The sequence below is a fragment of the Balaenoptera acutorostrata genome, chromosome 2, assembly GCF_949987535.1.
Source record: "Balaenoptera acutorostrata chromosome 2, mBalAcu1.1, whole genome shotgun sequence".
Lineage (NCBI taxonomy): Eukaryota > Metazoa > Chordata > Mammalia > Artiodactyla > Balaenopteridae > Balaenoptera > Balaenoptera acutorostrata.
This window is the reverse complement of record NC_080065.1, coordinates 121,594,923-121,616,888: the sequence shown is the minus strand read 5'-3', so window position 1 is coordinate 121,616,888 and position 21,966 is coordinate 121,594,923. Positions and strand designations below refer to the sequence as shown.

General features: G+C 38.2%; 1 protein-coding gene across 1 annotated transcript; it reads left to right on the top strand.

Annotated features, from left to right (window-relative positions):
• The first annotated feature begins 10,168 nt into the window (after nucleotides 1-10,168).
• LECT2 (leukocyte cell derived chemotaxin 2) lies at nucleotides 10,169-18,863 on the top strand. The gene is made up of 4 exons (XM_007172186.1): nucleotides 10,169-10,424; nucleotides 12,186-12,282; nucleotides 13,756-13,892; nucleotides 18,430-18,863. Exons 1-4 carry the CDS (start codon nucleotides 10,379-10,381, stop codon nucleotides 18,594-18,596), a joined length of 447 nt encoding a protein of 148 aa, XP_007172248.1. The 5' UTR covers nucleotides 10,169-10,378; the 3' UTR covers nucleotides 18,597-18,863.
• The last annotated feature ends 3,103 nt before the right edge of the window (nucleotides 18,864-21,966 follow it).

Sequence of the window (21,966 nt, the reverse complement as noted above, 5' to 3'; positions counted from 1 at the left end):
AGGTCCAACCAAGTTCCTTTCCTTGATAGTTTCTATTTAGCAATAACAGAAAAAAAAAGTTTTATATCTCCGATATAACTTCTGATGAAACAATTTAAAAGTAAACTTTGAAAACAGATAAAAACACAAGTATATCTAGTCTTTGCACAAATATCTAAACATCCAACAATGACTTCCCTATCCTCTCTCACAGCATCCAACATGAGTCTTCCTGGAGCAGTTCCAGATCTCCCTAGGGTCAAATGAAATTTTTAAATTTCATCTTTATTGTTAGAAACAAGCAACACAGTGGGAAATCAACACGCACAGTCTTGATTTCCAAGGCCCTCTGAAATGCTTCATGGGCTTGGCCAACTTCAAGACCATCAACACTCCCCACACCTGTTTCACTCCTCCTGGGCCTGCACTCACCCTCATTCTCACATCCAGGGTTGACCCCTGCCATGTTCTCAGTCTTTCCTGGCTTGCTTGCCTCCCTACTCATCTTAACATTCTCACAGCGCTTAGTTGAGTGCCTTGCACAAACTACTCACTGAACATGAACTTGAGTCATTGAACAGTGAAGCAATACTGTAACTCTGACAGTCACTCATGTAGACAGTTCCTTTTTTAGGAGGTATCAGTAGCTAGACAGACAATTTAGTCCCCGAACTGGAGACCATCATTTCTTCCATTATCATAATCCATTTATTACTCAGTTTAAGATGTTCAGCTGGTCTGAGTCAATCCGAACAATGGCGCCAAGAATGTGTGTGTTATAACCTCTGGCAATGCTCTGACCATGTCTGTGTGTGGTGCAATTTCAGGGTTCAAAGCTCAGTGGGCCAATCACGTCTGTTTACCATGGCTTGGGGTAATCCAAGTCTTTGTTTCCCTAGGTGGCCCTGGGATGTTTGCTTTCTGTTGGTCAAAGTACTAGCAGATGGTGAAACTGGGTGAGGAAATATGCCCACTGTGGGTCTCTACGTATTTGATAGAGTGAGGACTGTATATTGACTGGGCTTAGTACATTCTGGAACCTTAAAATCAAATGGTCAGTTCTGACACAAAATTCTCTGGCAGGATTTTAAAACCAAGAGACTCTCATTTGAAAAGAATGGATTTAAATAAAGAACAGGTCTTCCTTGATTGCATATTTGTACCCAGTGAGATAAAGAACAGTTTTTTCAGTAAAAGTTCAAGTCCAATTTAAATCTCACAGGCTAGAATGATCTTATTTTATTTTGTATAGATGACTACCACTCTCTTTTAGCTACAAAGGTATGCAAGAGATAGAGAATCAATTGGTTCACAAGTGTTCTTGAGAGCAACCTCAGGTAAATATTAGTGGTTGTAAGCAGAGAAGGCAGACACTGTAATTTAATGAGTTGTGAGGAGTAGCCCCCTCATCTTTGATCCTCTGCCCTTAGCTCACAGTAGATAGAAAGAGGGAGGATGTTTACATCCTACATGGGTACAAGCATTTCCCCTGGGGTCATGGTTCTGATGGCCAGATACAGGCACACGATTTCATGTAGGGACTACACACAGAGAACAGCCAGTACATACAGTCCCTTAGGAAAACCAGACATTGCACATACTAGACAAAGACTATAAATCAGCTACTTTAAACATTCAGAGAACTAAGGGAAATCATGTATAAAAAAGTAAAGTATGAGAACAAGGTTTCACCAAATAGAGAATTTCAATAAAGAACAGAAATTATATGTAAAAGAACCAAATAAGAATTCTAGAGTTGGAAAACACAGTTACTGAAATAAAACATTCTCTTCTGCTCAACAGAAGATTTGAGCAGGGAGAAGAAAGAATCAGGAAACTTGAAGATATGTCAATTGAGATGATCCAATCTAAGAAACAGAAAGAAAAAAGAATGAAGAAAAATGAACAGAGGCTTAGAGACCTGTGGGGAACCCCCAAGAATACCAATATATGCATAATGGAAGTCCCAGAAGGACAGGAGAGAGAGAGAAAGGGGCAGAAAGAATATTTAAAGAAATAATAACTGAGGGACTTCCCTGGTGGCACAGTGGTTAAGAATCCGCCTGCCAATGCAGGAGACATGGGTTCGAGTCCTGGTCCAGGAAGATCCCACATGCTGAGAAGCAACTAAGCCAGTGCATCACAACTACTGAGCCTGTGCTCTAGAGCCCATGAGCCACAACTACTGAGCCCTCATGCCAGAACTACTGAAGCCCATGTGCATAGAGCCCATGCTCTGCAACAAGAGAAGCCACCACAATGAGAAGCCTGTTCATCGCACCAAAGACCAGCCCCCACTCACCGCAACTAGAGGAAGCCTGCACGCAGCAACAAAGACCCAGCACAGCCAAAAAATAAAAAATAAAAATAAATTAATTAATTTTTAAAAAAAGAAATAATAACTGAAAACTTCTCAAATTTGATGAAAAACATTAATCTACACAACCAAGAAGCTCAACAAAATCCAGGTAAGATAAACTCAGAAACTCAAAGATTGGACACATCATAATCAAACTTTCAAAAGACAAAGCCAAAAATAGATTCTTGAAAGCAATAAGAAAGAAGGAATTCTTCACATACAAGGAATTCTCAAAGAGGTTAACAGCTGATTTTATCATCAGAAATCATGGCGGCCAGAGGCAGTGGTATGACATATAAGAAAAATACTGCAAGCACTGAAAGACAAAAACTGCCAACCAAGAATTCTGTATCTGTACTTGGCAAAATTATCCTTCAAAAAATGAAGGAGAAGTTAAGGCATTCCTAGGTAAACAAAAACTGAGAGAATTTGTTCCTAGCAGATCTGCTCTACAGGAAATGCAAAGGAACTCCTTCAGGCTGAAATCAAAGGACACCTGACGGTAACTTGACTCTCCATGAAAAAATAAAGAGTACTGGTAAAAGTAACTATCAATACATAGGTAAAGAAAGCAATAATTACAAATCTGTATGTTGATGAGCATACAATGTATAAAGGTATAATTTATAAGACAAAGCACGAAGGAGGAGGGAAAGAGTGAAGCCATATAGGGACAAAGTTTCTGTATACTATTGCAGTTAATTTGGTATTAATCTGAACTAGATTGTTGTAAATTAATTTATAATCACCAGGGGAACCACTAAGGAAATAACTCAAAAATATATAGTAAAAGAAATGACAAGGAAATTATAAAGTACAATAGAAAATATTTACTGAACACAAAAGGCAGTAAATAGATGAATAAAAAGACTATTTTCAGATTAACTGACCTTGTATATAGAAAATTCTAAGGACTTCGTCAAAAAAAACCTACAAGAGCTAATAAACTTATTTGGCAAGATCACAGGATACAAGATATATATACAAAAAGCAGTTGTGTTTCTATACATTAGGAATGAACAATCTGAAAATGAAATTGAGAAAGCAATTTCATTTATAATAGCATCAAAAAGAATAAAATACTTAGTGATACATTTAACAAATGAAGTGTAAGACATGTACCCTGTAACCATAAAACTTATTCAAAGAAATTAAAGAGGACCTAAATAAATGGAAAGACACCCCAAGTTCAAGGACTGTAAGACTTTATAATGCTAAAACGGCAATAATCCCCAAACTGATCTACAGATTCAACTCAATCTCTCAAAATTTCAACTGCCTTTCAATTTTTTTCAGAAACTGACAAGATGATTCTAAAACTAATATGGAAATGCAAGGGATCCAGAGTAACCAAAACAATTTTGAAAAATAATTAAAAGCTGGAAGACTCCTACTTCCAGATTTCAATATTTACTATAAAGCTACAAATCAAGTCTGTGTGATACTTCCATAGGATATACATATAGATCAACGAAATAGAATTGAGAGTCCAGAATGGCCAAATGAATTCTGACAAGGGTTCCAAGACAATTAAATGGGGGAAATAATTGTCCTTTTAATAAATAATGCTGAGAGAACTATCTACATACAAAAGAAAAATGAATTTGGACCCTCTACTTCATACCATATTAAAAAATTAACTCGAAATAGATAAACCTAAATGCAAGAGATAAAATTATAACATTCATAGAATAAAACATAGGCATAAATCTTCATGACCTTGGATTAGATAATGGTTTCTTAGATATGATATCTAAAGCACAAGCAGCCAAAGGGGAAAAAAAAGATACATTTAACTTCATTAAAACTAAAAACTTCTATGCTTCAAAGGACACTATCAAGAAAATGAAAAAACAACACACATGGGAAAAAATATTTGCAAATCATCTATCTCACAAAGATCTTGTGTCCAGAATATATAAAGAACTCTTACAACTCAACAATAGAAAGATAAATAATCCAATTAAAAACTGGGATTTTAATAGGATTTAAATAGACATTTAACAGATGAAGAAAACATACAAAAGGGTAATAAGCACATGAAAAGATGTCCAACTTCCTTGGTTATGAGAGAAATGCAAGTCAAAACCACTATTAGATACTACTTTACATCCACTAGAATAGCTATAATTAAAAAGACAGATAATAACAAGTGTTGGTGAGGATGTAGAGAAACTGGAACTTTTAAACATCGCTGGTGGGAATGTAAACTGATGTAGCCACTTCGGAAAACCATTTAACAGTTCCTCTAAAAGTTAAACACAGAGATACCATATGACCCAGCAATCGCACTCCTAGGTATACACCCAAGAGAACTGAAAATATATGTCCACACAAAAACTTGTACATGAATGTTCATAGCAGCATTATTCATAATAGCCCAAAGTGGAGACAATCCAACTGTCCATCAACTGATGAATGGATAAACAAAATGTAGTATATTCATTCAGCGAAATATCATCCAGTCATAAAAAGAAATATAGTACTCACATATGGTAAAACATGGATGAACCTTGAAAACATTATGCTAAGTGAAAGAAGCCAGACACGAAAGATCACATATTCTATGATTTCATTTACACGAAATGTCCAAAACAGGTATGTCCATAGAGTGAAAAAGTAGACTAAGAGTTGCCAGGGGCTGGGGAAAGTACGGAATGAGGAGTGGCTGCTAATGTGTCAGGTTTTTCATTCTGGGGTGATGAAAATGTTCTAGAATTAGTGGTAATGAGTGTATGATTTTATGAATATACTAAAAACCACTGAATTATATATTTTAAAAGGGTAAATTTTAAGATATGTGAATGAAATCTCAATTTAAAAGAGATCAAGTATGTTAGCAGATATAAAAACACACATTATATTTATATGTATATAAATATATACAAAAGTATACTGTTGTTATGCCTCTTCCTTTTGCCCCATTTCCAAATCCTAAAGAAATATTGACAACCTGTGTCACCATGTTTATCCTGTGGCTTTTCGTGTTACCTGGCCCACCTCCAGATACTCCTGGTTGAAAAACACGGGCCAAGGGAGCCAGAAAGGGAATCAAGGAGCAAGATGTTTATGGGCCTATTTGGTGTCACTGAAGACAGAAACATTTTCTAGTCCATTTTATCACAGAAAAGGAGAGACTTCAGACGGACCACACAGTTGGTTGGAAAAGCCCTTAAAATTCTTTACCTCTTTTTGCTCTCATTCCACATTCATCAAACCACTTTCCCAAGGGTTTTAACACCAAAAAGGGAGCATATTCTCCCATTAGAGAGGAATCACTTCCATTGAAAGTCATCTATTTGTCTGTCTGTCTATCTATCTATCTATCTATCTATCTACCTACCTACCTATCTATCTCTGTGTGCATTTGGCTTCCTGTAACTTGATGAACTTGAATCACTCTCCCTGAGTCTAAGTATTAGACAATGAAAAAACTAAGGGCCAGACTCTGGATTAAGGTAAATTCACCTCAATCGAGGATGATAAATAGATTTTAATCTATATGCTAACTGACCGGGCTGGCACCATGATCTTGGACTTCAGACTCTAGAACTGTAAGAGAGAAATTTCTGCTGTTTATGAGCAACCCCGTCTATGGTGACCTGTACAGCAGCCTGAACAGACCAAGACGAACACAAAATATTAACATATCAGAATCAATTTGTTCATAAACTCCTGCAATTTGGCCAGTATTATCACTTTGATATTTCAGCACAAGTTCACTACCTACCTCGTCGGAAGCAGAAGACAGAGTTACAGAGAAGCAGAGACAAGACAGGAGGAAACAACTGAGCCTTGCAACTGGGTGAGCTCTTACATTCCTTTATCTCAAGCTTTTCTAACAAGAGATGAGAATGATGTGCTGAAAGTAACTTTTAGTAAATCTCAATATAGTAAAATATAGGAAAAATAGTTTTATTACCACTGCCTTCAAATTTGAATTATAGCCAGTTTTGAATTTCTCCTCATCCTGAGCCTCCCTTCCTTTGGTGAAAGTACTACGAAAAGTAAAATGGTCAAGGCATGAGGCCTGGGATGGGGCAGTGGAGGTGGCAGGAGGTGGGGGTGGGTAGGAGAGAAATGTGAGATCAACTTACAATGCTGAGAGCTGACTACTTCTGGCAAGAGTTAAATGCCCGTCAGTAATTGTAGCCCAGTAAGAATTTGTACTTCCACATGTACATCTTTATGAAGTATAGCTCAAAGAAGATACAGGTCTCCTTCAAAGCTGTCTACTGGGCTTCCCTGGTGGCTCAGTGGTTAAGAATCCACCTGCCAATGCAGGGGACACAGGTTCAAGCCCTGGTCCGGGAAGAGCCCACATGCCGCGGAGCAACTAAGCCCGTGAGCCACAACTACTGAGCCCGTGCTCCGCAACGAGAAGCCACCGCAACGAGAAGTCCGTGCACCGCAACAAAGAGTAGCTCCCGCTCGCCACAACTAGAGAAAGCCTGGGTGCAGCAACGAAGACCCAACGCAGCCAAAAATAAATAAATAAATAAATTTAAAAAGCTGTCTATTAACAGATAAGTGTTTCTAGTCAAAAGATCTCTAATGTGTAGCAACCATCTGATCATTCCTCATAATCACTGATTATACACAAAGAACAATGGCAGTGCCTTCTGGCCCTGGGATCCTATTCCAAAATGGACATTTGCCAGCCTTGCTCAGAACAAATGTTCAGTTAGCTAGCTTATATCTGCTTTAATTCCCTTATTATTTCCCTAGACACAATGGAGTTTAATTATTGTGTTCAAAAATACTGAGAGCTGGTGATTTTCTGATGTAAATTAAGGAATATAGTCCAGGTTTAATATGCTAATGCCCATCGTGATGTTTTTAAACCGGTCAGTAATCACCTAGACAAATTTAATTCAACATGTTCTTAATTCTAGTTACAAACAAAATATTGGGTATACCTCAGATCACAGTTTTGCAACCTTGGCACAACAGACATTTGGGGCCAGATAATTCTTTGTCGTGGGGTCTGTTCTGTGCCTGGTAGGATGTTTAGCAGCACCCCTGGCCTCTATCCACTATGTTCCGACAACACCCCTGTAGCTGTGACAACCAAACATATCTCTAGACATTGCCAAATTCCCTACGGGACAAAACCACCCCGGGTGAGAACCAGTGCTCTGGATAAATGACAGATGCCTAAGAGAGAATGTCTTTAGATGATTCTAACACAGCAAAACTTACCCACTTCCCCATAGGTTTGAATCCCAGATCTGCTACTTCCTCCCTGTATGATCTTGAGTGAATTTACCTACTCAAGCTGTGCCTTTGTTTTCTCCTCTGGAAAATGGGAATTACAATAGTACCTGCAACTCAAGAGGCGTAAATAAAATGATCCACTTAGCAAATAGCAAGCACTCAGTAACTGCGGGCTGCCGTTATTGCTATTGTTAATATTTTCATCCCAATTTCAACTTTTCGAGGTCCTCACTCTGCAATCAGTGAGCTAGGGCTCTTAGGATATTCAGCTGGAGATTAAGATTCTGACTGAGGGACAGTTGCTCTTTTGAACAAGCAATATGATGCAGGTGGTAAAATATGGATTTTGGAGAAAACTGGGATCTAATTCTCATTTCCTTGGGATTTTCAAATCTCACACTTCCCACCTTCACGAACATTATCCTCAAAATAGGGCTGGTAGTAACATCATCAACATCGTGTGTGAAAATTAATGACGAAACCTATATTTTTAAAACTGCTCTGAAAATTACTGCAATGTGGAGCTGGTGGCCGTGAAAATGCTGCTCCCAGGGCCTCCCCTAGGGAGCGTAATTGACCAAGGTCCCCAGCTTCTGTGCTTTGAAATCCACCACCTCACTTGCACCAAAGACCATGCCTCCATCTGGCTGCTCCCCACCAATGACTGCATTGGAGGGAGGATACTAAGGTAGGTCCGTTCCTGGGAGACCCAGCCCTCCTCTGTCCCTGGCTCTAGTGAGAACGAAATAAGATAAGCAGTGAGCAGAGTGCCTGACACATACGCTGCACTACACAGTGCGTGGCACTATAGTTAAAAACACCAGCCCAATTCCATATGTTAATTCCTCACTTTTGTTCTTAGAGATCCCAAGAAAGAAAAACCATATTTGGATTTAATAGTATCACCTTATGGTTTGTGATACTGTTGCCAGACACAGTCCCACAAATCTAAGCATTTATACATTTTATGTGAACATGTGTTTGATTTTACGTTTTGACGGATTAAAACGCATACATGTTTAAACCAAACAGAACGCAACCCAAAGGAAAAAAGACAATTTGGATTTGTTGGCACTGTTTTTCCTCTAGTACAGAGACTCACGTTCTTTGATACAGTAAATGAATAGGCAGTCCGCACTTTACACACGAGATGCCTCCTTGAGAGACTGTGTGTGAAGTAAAAAGTGGTATATACTCTAACTGGTATTGTTTAGTTACTGCTCCTTAACACACCATCCCAGAACTCACCGGCTTCAAATGACAACCAGTTATTCTTGCTCACACATTTGTGGGGCATGCTAGGCTGGCTTCAGGGGGCTGACTTGGCTGAGGTGACGGCTCCATGTGACCTGCATTCTCTTCCTGAGGCCAGCAGGTGAGTCTGGGGACCCTCTCCTCACAGCGATGGCAGAACACAAGAAGGCAAATGGAAAGACACAGACCCTGTAGGACTCAGGCTCTACGGACACACTGCCACTTCTGCTTCGTTTTATTGGTCAAAGCAAGTCATATCACTGAACTACAAATCAAAGGTTGGGAAAGCTCCTCTGCCCCTAGTGAGACACAGCAAGGGCGCTGATGCAGGGAGGGGTAAAGAACCAGGGCCACAATCTCAGTCTCCTGCAGACCCTGACAAATTACTTAAATAGGGATGCTTCCATAGAAAATTCCAGGGCCTCAATTAATATTAAGCATAAAAAGGCAGAGGTGCTAATACATGTTTGGAATATACAGAAAAGTAAAGAGAATAATATAACAAATACCCATGTACTGACCTTCAATAATTAATAAATTAACGTTTTAACATATTTGCTTCTGATCTTTTTCTTTTTTATAAAGTATTTTAGAGTTTAAGCACTTTGCATATCCTTTCACAATTCTATTTCTCTCCCTCCTCAGAGGTAGCTATTATCCTAGAGTTAGTCTGTGCACAGTTTTGTATTTTTACTATACATGCAGCTATTCACAAAGATAATACATTTGCTTTCAAAATTTAATAAGTGGTTAAATTTAATCCTGTGTATAACATTTTAAAAGTAGTTTTTTAATTCAAAAGTGTTCAACAGTAGATCTAGCTGTTTTAAAACAGACTGCCTTCATTTGAACTGTTAAATTATATTCCAAATGTTATTATTATACTCCATTGTATGACTCTATCCTAAGTCATCTTTTCCTCTACTTATGGATACTTTGGACGTTGTTAATTTTACATTGTTACAAACAAGCAAACATTTAAAATCCTATATTTAAAGGAAAGAAATATAATTTTATCAAAATAGTAAAATTATTTGCAAACATTACACAGATGAAACATAACTGAACTGATGATCCAAAAAAACCCAAGGGATATATACTAAAGAATATGTTATAGAGGGTCATACATTATTAATGGTCTTTTCTGAAATATGTCCTACCCAGGAAATGAAAGGTAGATCTTCTAGAAGATGGTACTAAGCATTCAATTTTTCACGGGATATTCTCCCACCAGTCACAGCCCAGGAAGAGTCACTCTTCACCCAGCCTTATCACTTTCTGTTAATATTTAGTCAGCATTTCCAATAAAGTTAGCTTCATCAGAACAAAAGCTTTTATATAGGTCCTACATGTGAGCCAAACAGCTATCCATGGAATATTAGAATCTGACTCCACCCGTTCTCATATTTGTTTTGTGTGTCTCATACCAAATTAAAGATATGAGAGATGCAGCATTCTAAGGCTAAATAGCTAGAAAATACTAATTCACACTTGAGTATTCTTCAAAGAGAGCGTAGGGGCAATCCTAAGTATCAGAGGAAGAAGCATCCTAAGGGAGACCAAAGCCAAATGTTTTCCACAGGAATCCTCCTTCTGGCTGTTTTGATTTCACCTGGTAAGTCAAAATTACAATTTTAGAATCTTGGCTGACTTTTGAAAACTGATTTCAAGGATAGATTTAAAAGTCATTAACATCACAATCACAACAGAAACTTGTCTATTTGGTTATTAAGAATGGAACAGGAAGGATACACGGGGGAGAGGGGTGGTCCTCAATGATTTCCACCTGAATGTTCTGTTTCTTTCATGAGAGAAATAGAAAAGTCTTTCTGTCTTAATCTAGGACTTAATCGGAACAAAATTAGAAAATAAAAAGTTTGCATAAGAATCTGATTTATAAAACTCCTGATACAGAGACTAGTATGGATTAGGACAAGGGGAACTGCCAGAGCAGAAGAGAAAATGAATAAATTAATAAACTGTCTAATATATGTCTCAATTCTGAAGGATAGATATTAGTTGCCAAAGAGATTTGAAGCTTGGCTCCAAGGTATAAGACTTATGAAACCCACCTTTTAGAGGTATATTCAAGAATATGCTTAATGGCCATATTCTGTAGCTTCTCTTCATAACACATATATTAATGAATAGCAAAATATCTTTAAATAAAATCAACAACCAAATTAGCAGATTCTTGCTTTTGCTTCTGTTTTTGTTAGTCTGTACTGAGGTAAAAGGATGAGTTTCTTAACGCATCTCTCTGTGAACGTTAACAATTGGAAATCCAGGAAATCTAATTCAAATGAACATTTATCAAGTGCCTACTCTATTAAAGAGAAGTTACACTAAAAACAAAGTTTGTACAAAATACACAAAGAGAGCCAGCGCCCTCCTCCATGTTTTACTGCTTCATAATTTTTCAAATAATTGTTTTACTCCCTTCTCCACTTTCTCTTCTCACTCCACTCTAGGCTAAATTAGTTTGACATGTTCTTATTTCTAAGAATCTCCTCTTCTATGTTTGCAAATATGAAAGAGATTTCGTGTTAAATAAACTTTGCTAGTGCAGAGTTTGCTTCTGCTTTTTTTTTTTTTTTTTAAAGATTTATTTTTTTATTGATTAATTGATTGATTGATTGATTGCTATGTTGGGTCTTCGTTTCTGTGCTAGGGCCTTCTCTAGTTGTGGCAAGCGGGGGCCACTCCTCATCACGGTGCGCGGGCCTCTCACCATCGCGGCCCCTCCTGTTGCGGAGCACAGCTCCAGACGCGCAGGCTCAGTAATTGTGGCTCACGGGCCCAGCCGCTCTGCGGCATGTGGGATCTTCCCAGACCAGGGCTCGAACCCGCGTCCCCTGCATTAGCAGGCAGACTCCCAACCACTGCGCCACCAGGGAAGCCCTGCTTCTGCTTTAATTCAAACATTTTCTTGGATTTGATTATCATGACTAGCAATAAAGAACATTTCAAAGTTACTTTAGAATTTCTAGAATTATTTCTTTGAGCCATGCTGTTTATTTTGTTTAACCTGAACATAGTGGTCCCCATGCCAAGTCATGAGCAAAAAAAAATTGAAAAGCGCAATGTATACCATTGTTTAATGAATAATCTGAAACAAACTATAACGATAAAGGTAAATGCTTATAAGGAAACACACAAATACTCTACATGTCATAAAACAGACTTCTGTGACCAGGGGAAAAGCCCATTTTATAGCTGAATCAGGAGTTAAAGGAAGACCACCCCTTAAACTACAGAAAAATTAGAGAGAAAGTATAGTGAAAACAGAATTTTTCAATCTACTGGGAGACACAAGGATAGTAGAGATTGGGACTATGTGGTCAGGAAATGTGCTTCTCCTGTTTCTCCTTTTTAGCACTGGCTGGGCCATGGGCTACTATATGTGCTGGCAAGTCTTCCAATGAGATCAGGACATGTGACAGCCACGGCTGTGGACAGTACACGGCTCAAAGGTAACAGGGTTTCACACATAACCATATCCTCTTTTGGCTCTTAATGTCTTTGCTTAGTGTCCTTGCCCGAAGTTTCTTCAAGAGCTCACCATCCTTTCCCTTCCGACAGCAGGAAAATTCAGATATAACCAGTTACATTACCATGTTTGGAGCAACTTCCAAGAACAGGGCGTCAACTCTGGGCTCTGAATTAGGAACAGAGCACTGAACAAGGGCAAGAGAGAGGAGAGCAGTGTTTTCTCTCAATGTTTTCACACGTTGACTCATCTCACCTGGCTATTCCAAGGTGAAAGCCAAACATTACTGTCCCATTTTACAGATGAGGAACTTGAACTGGGGCACCAAAGGGCGAAGGGACTTGCCAAACACAGTTGGAGGTGGTGAAGGCTGGTCTAGAATTCAGGCTTTTGGATCCTCTTCCCATCAAACCATGGTGTTACTGACCCAGGCTCTGGGAGGTGAACACCAGAGGCTGGCCCTAAGCAGGTAATCTCTTCCAGACAGTGAGGGACACACTTGTGAACTTTCAACAGTGCACAGTACTACCTTGGGAGTGCCACTTTCTGATGAAATAGCCATGTGTCCAACTGTATCACTGATCTCTATCCTAATCAAAGAACAACTCTCACTCACACAGATACTACTTACAAAGCAACCTCACATACCTGGAATAGGGCTAAGAGACAGGATATAGGGGAAAATAGCCTCTGAATTGCCAAAATTAAGACTCAGTTCATACCCTAAACTTTATGCACTTGACTCATACAATAACTTACTGGCTCCTCACTTGGAATCTGCTCAATGTTGCTTTACACATAATGCTAACAATCCTAGTGAATCTGACTTTCAGGTAGACCGTTAGAAGGGAGAAGAGGCTGGTGGAGAACTGGCATAGTGTCAACAGTGAGGACTGTTGGAGACAAGAAATCTCACAACCTGGGATCATTCTGTGTTTGTGCTCCACACACTTTAATAAATGCAGGAGGTATCACTCACTATATTAAAACCGTACACAATAAATGATGTTTATAATGACTTATGGATCATTGGGAGAAAAGTAAGACTAGGGTAACATATGATTCTTTTATAATAGGTTCCCATAAAAAGTCATCTCTTTTCTAAGTGGTCTTGCAGGGGTCAAGATTCAGGTATCTATAAAATTTACTTACACGGATTGCCTCATTTCCCCAAAATGCCATATAATAATAATGGCTAACATTTTTAAAGGCTTCCTGTGTTTTACTATCTTAAATGTTTTAACCTTTATAACATGGTTATTACAACCTGCAGAGAAGGAGGTGAAAATTGGGTAAACAGAGTGACAAAACCTGGGACATTCCAACATGTTCCAGCAGCTTCAATTTTTGATACCCTGGTCTGGGAACAGTGGGCTAACACCATGTTCCTGGGCAATAAAATTCCCAGGGCAGTTCCTCAGTCTGTTCATTCTTATTTACATCCTGGAAATCATAGGCTCCACCGGGGTGTGGATGTCTTGTGCTCGGATGGATCTACTGTGTACGCACCTTTCACCGGAATGATTGTGGGCCAGGAGAAACCTTATAAAAACAAAAATGCCATCAATAATGGTGTTCGGATCTCTGGAAGAGGTAAGGGGTGGTGTATATACCTGTAGCACATACTGGAGATGTTTGATGCTTATTTATTTAATTTGTATTCTATACAAAGACGTTTCATTCTTTCTTCAAAGTGACAAAACCTAGGACCTAAAGGACAAGGGTACCAAACTAAAACAGCCCATGCATTTTCAAAGATGTTCCACCACTTTCCCTGAAGTCATCTTCTTTATGCATACACTCCCCACCTAACTCTATAGTTGACTGAAGGGCTTTCTTCCTGAGGCCCATGTGGCTTTGCTTAACAATCTACAAGCAAAATCACTTTAGCATTACAGTATTATCTGTAATGAATAGACGCTTTCATTCACCAAAATCCCACAATTCGAAAATGTTGGCATTTCTGCAAGAGTTGATGTGAACTATTTTCAAATGCTCTATGTTCTAGGTAAAGCTGGGTCTCCTGGTACTCCAGGTACTGGGCTTATTGTTTGGTTGTTTTAATTCTATTGACGTAGAACATACACACAGCAAAGTGCACAAAGCAAAAATGGCCAGCTCCATGAATTGTCACAAAGTGAGCACACCAGTGTAGCCTGTTGGTTACACCAGATCAAGAAAAAGAATAGCAGCAGCAGTCCAAAGACCCCTTGTGCTATCTTTTAGTCATAATTCCCAGCAAGGGTGATTACTATTCCACCACATATTAGCTTTGCCTGTTTCTGAAAATGATTTAAATAGAATTAAACAGCATGCAGTCTTTTGAGTGGGGCTTCTTTTACTCCACATAAGGTTTGTGAGATTCATTCATGTTTTTGCATGTAGTTTAAGTCCCTTCATCCTTATTGATGCAGAGCATTCCATTGTATGCATATATCTTCACCTATTTAATCATTCTTCTCTAAACGGACATCTGGGCAGTATCCAGTTTCAGGCGATTATGAAAATGCTGCTATGAACTCTCTGTACATTTCTTTTCATGAACATAAACATGCATTCCAGTTGGGAGTGTATCCGGAGGACACTCCTCTCACTAAGGCTGTGAGAAACACTTGGTGAGGGAGCCCACATCCTTGAGGAGCTATCCGGTGGCTATCCTCTCTAGGCCTGAAATGACAAGAGGAACTACTGCCATTGAATGCAGCCCACTTAGCAGCCAAGGCTGGCACGGTTATCCAACAGGGAGCAGAGCTGAAGCAGTAATCAGATCCATCAGAAGCAGAGACCCGTGGCATTGTCTAGTTAATCATGGTGACCTAGAACTGAAGACATGGGCAGCCTACTAAAGCCTTATTTGATTTGTATAAATGGAAACACTCTAGGTCTGATAAACAAAATTCTGACTTCAATCATGACAATAATGGGTCTCAAAACCTTCCTCCCAACACCATCAACCCATTCCCAGACTTGAGCCAGTTCACGGTCCCAGAGCCCCTTGAATGAAAGGGAGGCTGAGTCCTTCTGAGGAAGGGCCCTATTACAATGCCAAAAATTTATACTGTAACCCTTACTTCTAGCCATCCCCAAAAGGACCTGCAGCCTTTTAGCAGGATGATTGTATACTGGGGGAGAAGACACTCGCTCAAAACTGACAGTAATTTCTAAAGACCCAAAAAGCCACTGTGGTCCATCAGTCAGACTAGGGGCTTCTAGGGTCAGGTGATCAACATAGTTTTTTCCTAGGGTCCATCTTACAGTTGACCTAGTGCATCCACATATCCACCCTGTGGTAATTTCGCCGGTACCAGAATGCATAACTGGAATCAATATACTCAGCAATTGGCAGAACGCTGGAGGAGTGGAGTTGCTGGGTTACTTGGTATACGTATCTGCAGTGCTAGCAGGTACTGCCATCCAGTTTCCCAAAGTAGTGGTACCAATTCACAGCCCCAACAGGAGTGTATGAAAGTTCCAGTTGCTCCATACACAATACTTGGTGTTATCTAGCTACCTTTCTCATTTCAGCCATTCTGATGAGTATGTAACAGTATCTCACTTAAATTTAACTTGCACTTCCATGATGGCTAATGATATGGGGCCCCTTCTCATATTTATTGATAACATGGATATTGTCTTTTGCAAAGTGCCTATTCATGTATTTTGCCCTGGCTTTTTTGCCTTTTTCTTATTGGTATGTGGGAGCTTTTTGTGTCTTTTGGATATGAGTCCTTTGTCCAATATATGTATTATAAATATCTTCTCCCACTTTATGGGTTCCTTTTCACTTTTCTAATTTTTTTTTTTTTTTAATGAAAGGTTTCTCTTTTTTAAATTTATTTATTTATTTATTTATTTATGGCTGTATTGGGTCTTCGTTTCTGTGCGAGGGCTCCCTCTAGTTGTGGCAGGCGGGGGCCACTCTTCATCGCGGTGCGTGGGCCTCTCACCATCATGGCCTCTCTTGTTGCCGAGCACAGGCTCCAGACGCGCAGGCTCAGCAATTGTGGCTCACGGGCCCAGTTTGCTCCGCTGCACGTGGGATCTTCCCAGACCAGGGCCCGAACCCGTGTCCTCTGCATTGGCAGGCGGATTCTCAACCGCTGCGCCACCAGGGAAGCCCCCTCTAATGTTTTTTAATAAACAAAAATTCTTATTTTTAATGCAGTCCAATTTAGTAATATTTTCCTTTACTGCTGACACATTTTTATTACCCATTTAAGACACATTTGCCCACCCTAGTCATAAAGGTATTGTCCCTACGTTTCTGTGTACAAGCTTTATTGCTTCATCATTCATACTCAGATTTATAATCCATCTGGAATTGGTTTTTGTATAAGGAATCAGATAGGGATCAAAATTTCCCCCCATATCGACATCTGACTCAGTACCATTAACTTGCCAAGACCATTTTTTCCTTACCGCACTGCAGTATCTCTTGTCATAGATCAGGGTCTGAATATACATAGGTCTGTTTATGGTCTTTCTATTGTGTTTCACTGGCCAGTTTGTCAATCTTCCACAAATACTGCACTGTCTTAATTACCATAGCTTTAAAATACATCTTGATATAAATAGTATAAATCTTCCAACTTTGATCTTCTTCCAGATTGTCTTGGCAATTCTTGGGTTATTTGCATTACCAAATAAATTACAGAATCAGTTTGTCGATCTCCACCAAAAATCTTGCTGGGACTTTGGGTTTGCATTCATCATACAGGATCAAACCGAGAAGAACTGATATCTTAAAAGTAATGAAAGTCATCCAGTCAATGAGCTTGTTAAATTTTCATTTAGGTCTTCTTACACTGTTGTATTAGTAGCTTAATTAGAGTTGTATTAGTATCAATGTAGAGGTCTTGCACATATTTTTGTTTAATATATGTACATAAAATGCACCTTATTAATTTTCCATATATCTTCTATAGCAGTACTGTCCAATAGAAGTATAATAAAAGCCACATATGCAATCTTTTCAGTAATCACATTAAGTAAAAAGAAACAGTGAAATTAATTTTAACAACACATTTAACTTAATACTTCCAAATTATTATTTCAAAATGCAATTAATATAAAAATTAGTAATATTTTACTTTTGGGGGAGTACTGTCTTCAAAATCCAGTGTGTATCTTATACTTAAAGCACATCTAATTCAGATTAGCTATTTCAAGCACTGTCTAGCCACATCTGGGTAGCAGCTACTGTGTTGGACAGGACAATTCTATAGCCTTACTTTTGTTTTCTGTCCACTTGACCTGTTTTCACTGATGCAAATGTGTTGAAGTCTTCTGTCACTACTGGGTTTCTATCTATTTATCCTTGTACCTCCTGTATTCTCTCCTTTATATAGATGGTTTCTGTGTTATTTAGTGCATGGGTAATCATATCTTCATTGGATTTAGCATTATACTTTGTCCTCCTTTATCTTGTTTCAATGCTTTTTCGCCTGAATTTCACTCTCTGGTAACAGCATCATAATCCTTGCTTTCCTTTTTCCTTCCATTTACATGGCAAATCTTTTCCAGTCCTGAATTTTTAGCTTTTCAATTACTGTTTCATTGTATACAGCATAGAATTGCATTTTGCTTTCCAAGCCAATAGGAAAATCTTTTTCCTATATGAATTAACATTTATAGATACAACTCATATATTTGGTCCAAACACTGTCATTATTTTATGTTGTAATTATGGTAATATAATGGTATTATCTCTATTTCTCTATTTGATGGGTCTTGTTTTAAATTTTTCTTTTGATATTTAAAAAGATTTGTATTCTTGTGCCTGTTATTTCCATTTTTCTTTGTCTTTAAAGTCTAATAGTTTTATTGGAATCTGTCTCAGAGTTGACATTGTCCTGGGTCAATTTTCTCAGTTACCTGGTGTTTTTCTGCTATTCTTCAATGCCTTTTAAAACACTCATTTGAGTCTATTCTTCCTTAGGCATCTTGTAATTTTAATCTTCATTTCTGATATGATTTTGTCATTTTCTTCTACTCCCTCATTGAGTTTAATCAACCTTCCTTTCTTTTTGTATTTTTTTATTCATTTCTGGTTTTTTTTTTTTTTACAATTTCTGATTAAAGGCTACTAAAACCCAGATAATGAATAATTTTACTACTTCTTTTCTTTTAGGTTTCTGTATTAAAATGTTCTACATTAAGCCAATTAAATATAAAGGTTCTATCAAGAAGGGAGAAAAACTGGGCACTCTATTGCCCTTGCAGAAAGTTTATCCTGGCATACAATCTCACGTACACATTGAAAACTGTGACTTGACAGATCCTACTGTGTACCTATAAATGGAAGACAAATAACCAGATCTTCTAAAGAGAGAGCCATCTTCTTAAAACCTGGGTGCATATTCTGCTTTTCAAGAAACCTGTGTTCAAATAGAAACATGATGAATGCAAGAAAGAAAAAAGCATGTTGATTTCAACTCATTGCCACTTTGATGTTTTGAGGGTCAATTAATCCCTCAGGTCTGATCTGTAATCTATGGGATCTGGGGTGTGTTTTTTCTTAAAGATTTCTCAGTCCTGAATACATAAGATAAATAAACATATGAATTCAAACTGGTCCCGACGGCATCTTTGACACTTCTAAAACTAGCTTTCCGCTTAAAAATAAGAAAAAGCCTAAAGTGTTTTTAGGGTACACGAATAGAGTGTTGTACAATGCTAGACACATAAACCTGATAAATATTAGGTGAATAAACTGGAGCCTTCTTTTTTTTTTTTTAATTTTATTTATTTATTTTTGGCTGTGTTGGGTCTTCGTTTCTGTGCGAGGGCTTTCTCTAGTTGCGGCAAGCGGGGACCATTCTTCATCGCGGTGCGCGGGCCTCTCACTATCGCGGCCTCTCTTGTTGCGGAGCATAGGCTCCAGACGCGCAGGCTCAGTAGTTGTGGCTCACGGGCCCAGTTGCTCCGTGGCATGTGGGATTTTCCCAGACCAGGGCTCGAACCCGTTTCCCCTGCACTGGCAGGCAGATTCTCAACCACTGCGCCACCAGGGAAGCCCCCTGGAGCCTTCTTTTGAGCTAAGGTAGTAAAGAATTTCAGCAATAGCCTTAGGTTTGTCAAAGTGCTTGGAGGGTGAGGGGTTTACACGGATAAGACAGTTTGCTGGTCTTTATATCCACACATTCCCACGCTCTATCTAAGCAGTTGATCTTCCAGGTAATGAATGACAGCAGTCCAAGGTAATATGGAATATTCTAGATTTAAGATTGCATTACAGGGAGTACTAGAAAGAGAAAGAGGTCTATCCTAACCTGAAGTATCTCATGGAACCAAGTCAGTCAACGTCATCTAGCCATATGCCTATCATAGCTACTGATTCTTACACATCATTGTATATCCTTATTATTCTTTCCTGGTTATGCTGACAACAGGTACAAAGGAGAAATAAAACCATATGAATGTTCAAAGGACCAGAAATAATATGGTTCTGTAGATTTTAGGCAGTCAGTAAGAAATGAGTATGGTGAATTCATCATTCTGGAAACTTTCTTCATGAATTTTTGCTTAAACTCTTTGGAATGTAGAACACTCCAGTAGAATGACTTCATTCCTAGTGTAGATATGCTATAGGAAATGCAGTCAATTGAACTTTTTTACTGGAGAGAAGTGGCTGCATTTGTATACTAGGACAAACGTATAAGAATGTTCATGAATCACTATTTGTCATAGCAAAACCTGGAACAACTCAAACGCTCATCAATAGGAAGATGGACAAATTGTGGTTTAGTTATAGATGGAATATTATACCGCAGTGAACCTCAGCTAAACATAACAAAATAGACGAATCATAGCAATATAATTCTGAGTAAAAAAAAAAAAAAGCCCAAAGGATCACATACAGCATGATACTCCTTTTATAAAGTCAAAACAATTAAAGCCAAAACGTCATTTTTAGGAACATATATACATATGCGATAAAAATATATAAAAAGGAAATCAAGCAAATAATGAACACTAGTTATCTCAGGACTGGATAGGGAATGACCACACAGAAAAATTTAAGTTACTATCAATGCTGTAGTTTTATGGTTGGGAGGTGATTTCATGAGTATTTATTATTATGAAGAAGATGTTATGGAGGCAACAGGACTTACAGGTGGGTGTCCAGGAAGAAGAAAGAGTCAGTGATGGCTCTCAGACAGTTTAGAGTCTATACAACACAATTAGTACTTTCTCATATCCAGTTAGATACTATTCTCTACTGTGTCATAACATCTTATACAAGGCTAGAAAATTAAGACTTTAATTTTTGGTTAAAAAGAAAACTATAACACCAGCACTGTCTGGTTTGATCATCTACCTTACTCGTCTCCTTAGTGCCAAATAACTTTAGATTGTTTCTAAAGATTACATTTGTTTTCAACGGACAAAGGCTGTGTTCCCATTGAGATCACAAAAAGGGAAATAGCATACAGATTTCAAAGGCAATTTTAAAAGGACCTCTAAAATGTTTGAACAATGAAATATATGCTTAGCCTTCTAAATAATCAACCTTCTGAAGTGACTTTTAAAAACCAGACTCATTACCTGGAACGGAGAGCTTCTCCAAGGTAGAGCAAGAACACTGCCTTCTGCCTAGCTTTCCACAAGCACTCTCACATCTGTTGAATGGAAATGCAAACTTTAGACTAAAGGACTTCTTTCCTAGGAATCACTAGAATACAGCGCCCTCTGGTGCATTATATCAGAGGTTTTTTTGTTTGTTTTTTGTTTTGATTTCCTTTTCCTTTAGGTTTGAGTGTTAAAGTGTTCAGTTTAAAGTATTGTAAAGGTTCAAATGACAAGAGAAGTAATAGCCCTGAGTAACAATTTTCTTTACTGAAGGTGATTATAGTATATACTTAAAATTTTGGTGTCAGATATTAGGTTAAATGACTATAAAATCCATTTTTATTTAGAAAATGTTTTGAGTTTTCTGAAAGAAAGTAATTTAATGAAAGAACAAGGTAAGTGGACAATTTAAGAGGCCAAGGCTAGAGAGGGAAGAATTACTACATCCTTGTGACAACATTTATCACACTTGGCGCATATTAACAACAATACATATAACTTTAAAATCTGCCTATCTCCCCAATATTTAGTAAAATACAAATGAGGCAAGCAAGGCTTATAAGGAAGGAAAAAAACAAAGAGAATCCTATTTTTGTGTCTCTTCAACATAACCTACAATAGAACCTTTTCTCCCATTCTCTCCATTTACAATTTGCCCACAAAATTATCCTAACTTTTCCAGAACCCTCTAACACATGCATAAAAAACATTTTAAAGAACAAGTTTGCTTACAGAACTAAAATATTTTTCAAAGGCTAACGCTTGAAATCCATCTAATATTGAACTCACTCATTTATCTAGAAACCTCTATTCTTAGGTAAGCAGTACTTTTCATGGACTTCCAAAGTAATGGTGACATTTTCATTCCATGGAGCAACAAAAATACTCTATTTCCTCATCTTGTTTTTGGCTATACTAAACTCTTTGCTCTTCAATTTATCAAAAGTAAGCCAGAACAAGCAGGGTCATTTAACTGAGCTGATCAATTTTACTCTGACTTTTGTTCTAAGAGTCACTATAGCGCTTAGCTAACTAGGTTTGAATACTGGGCCACCAAAGACCACTATTTAGAGCAGCAACTGCTCATTCAATGCGC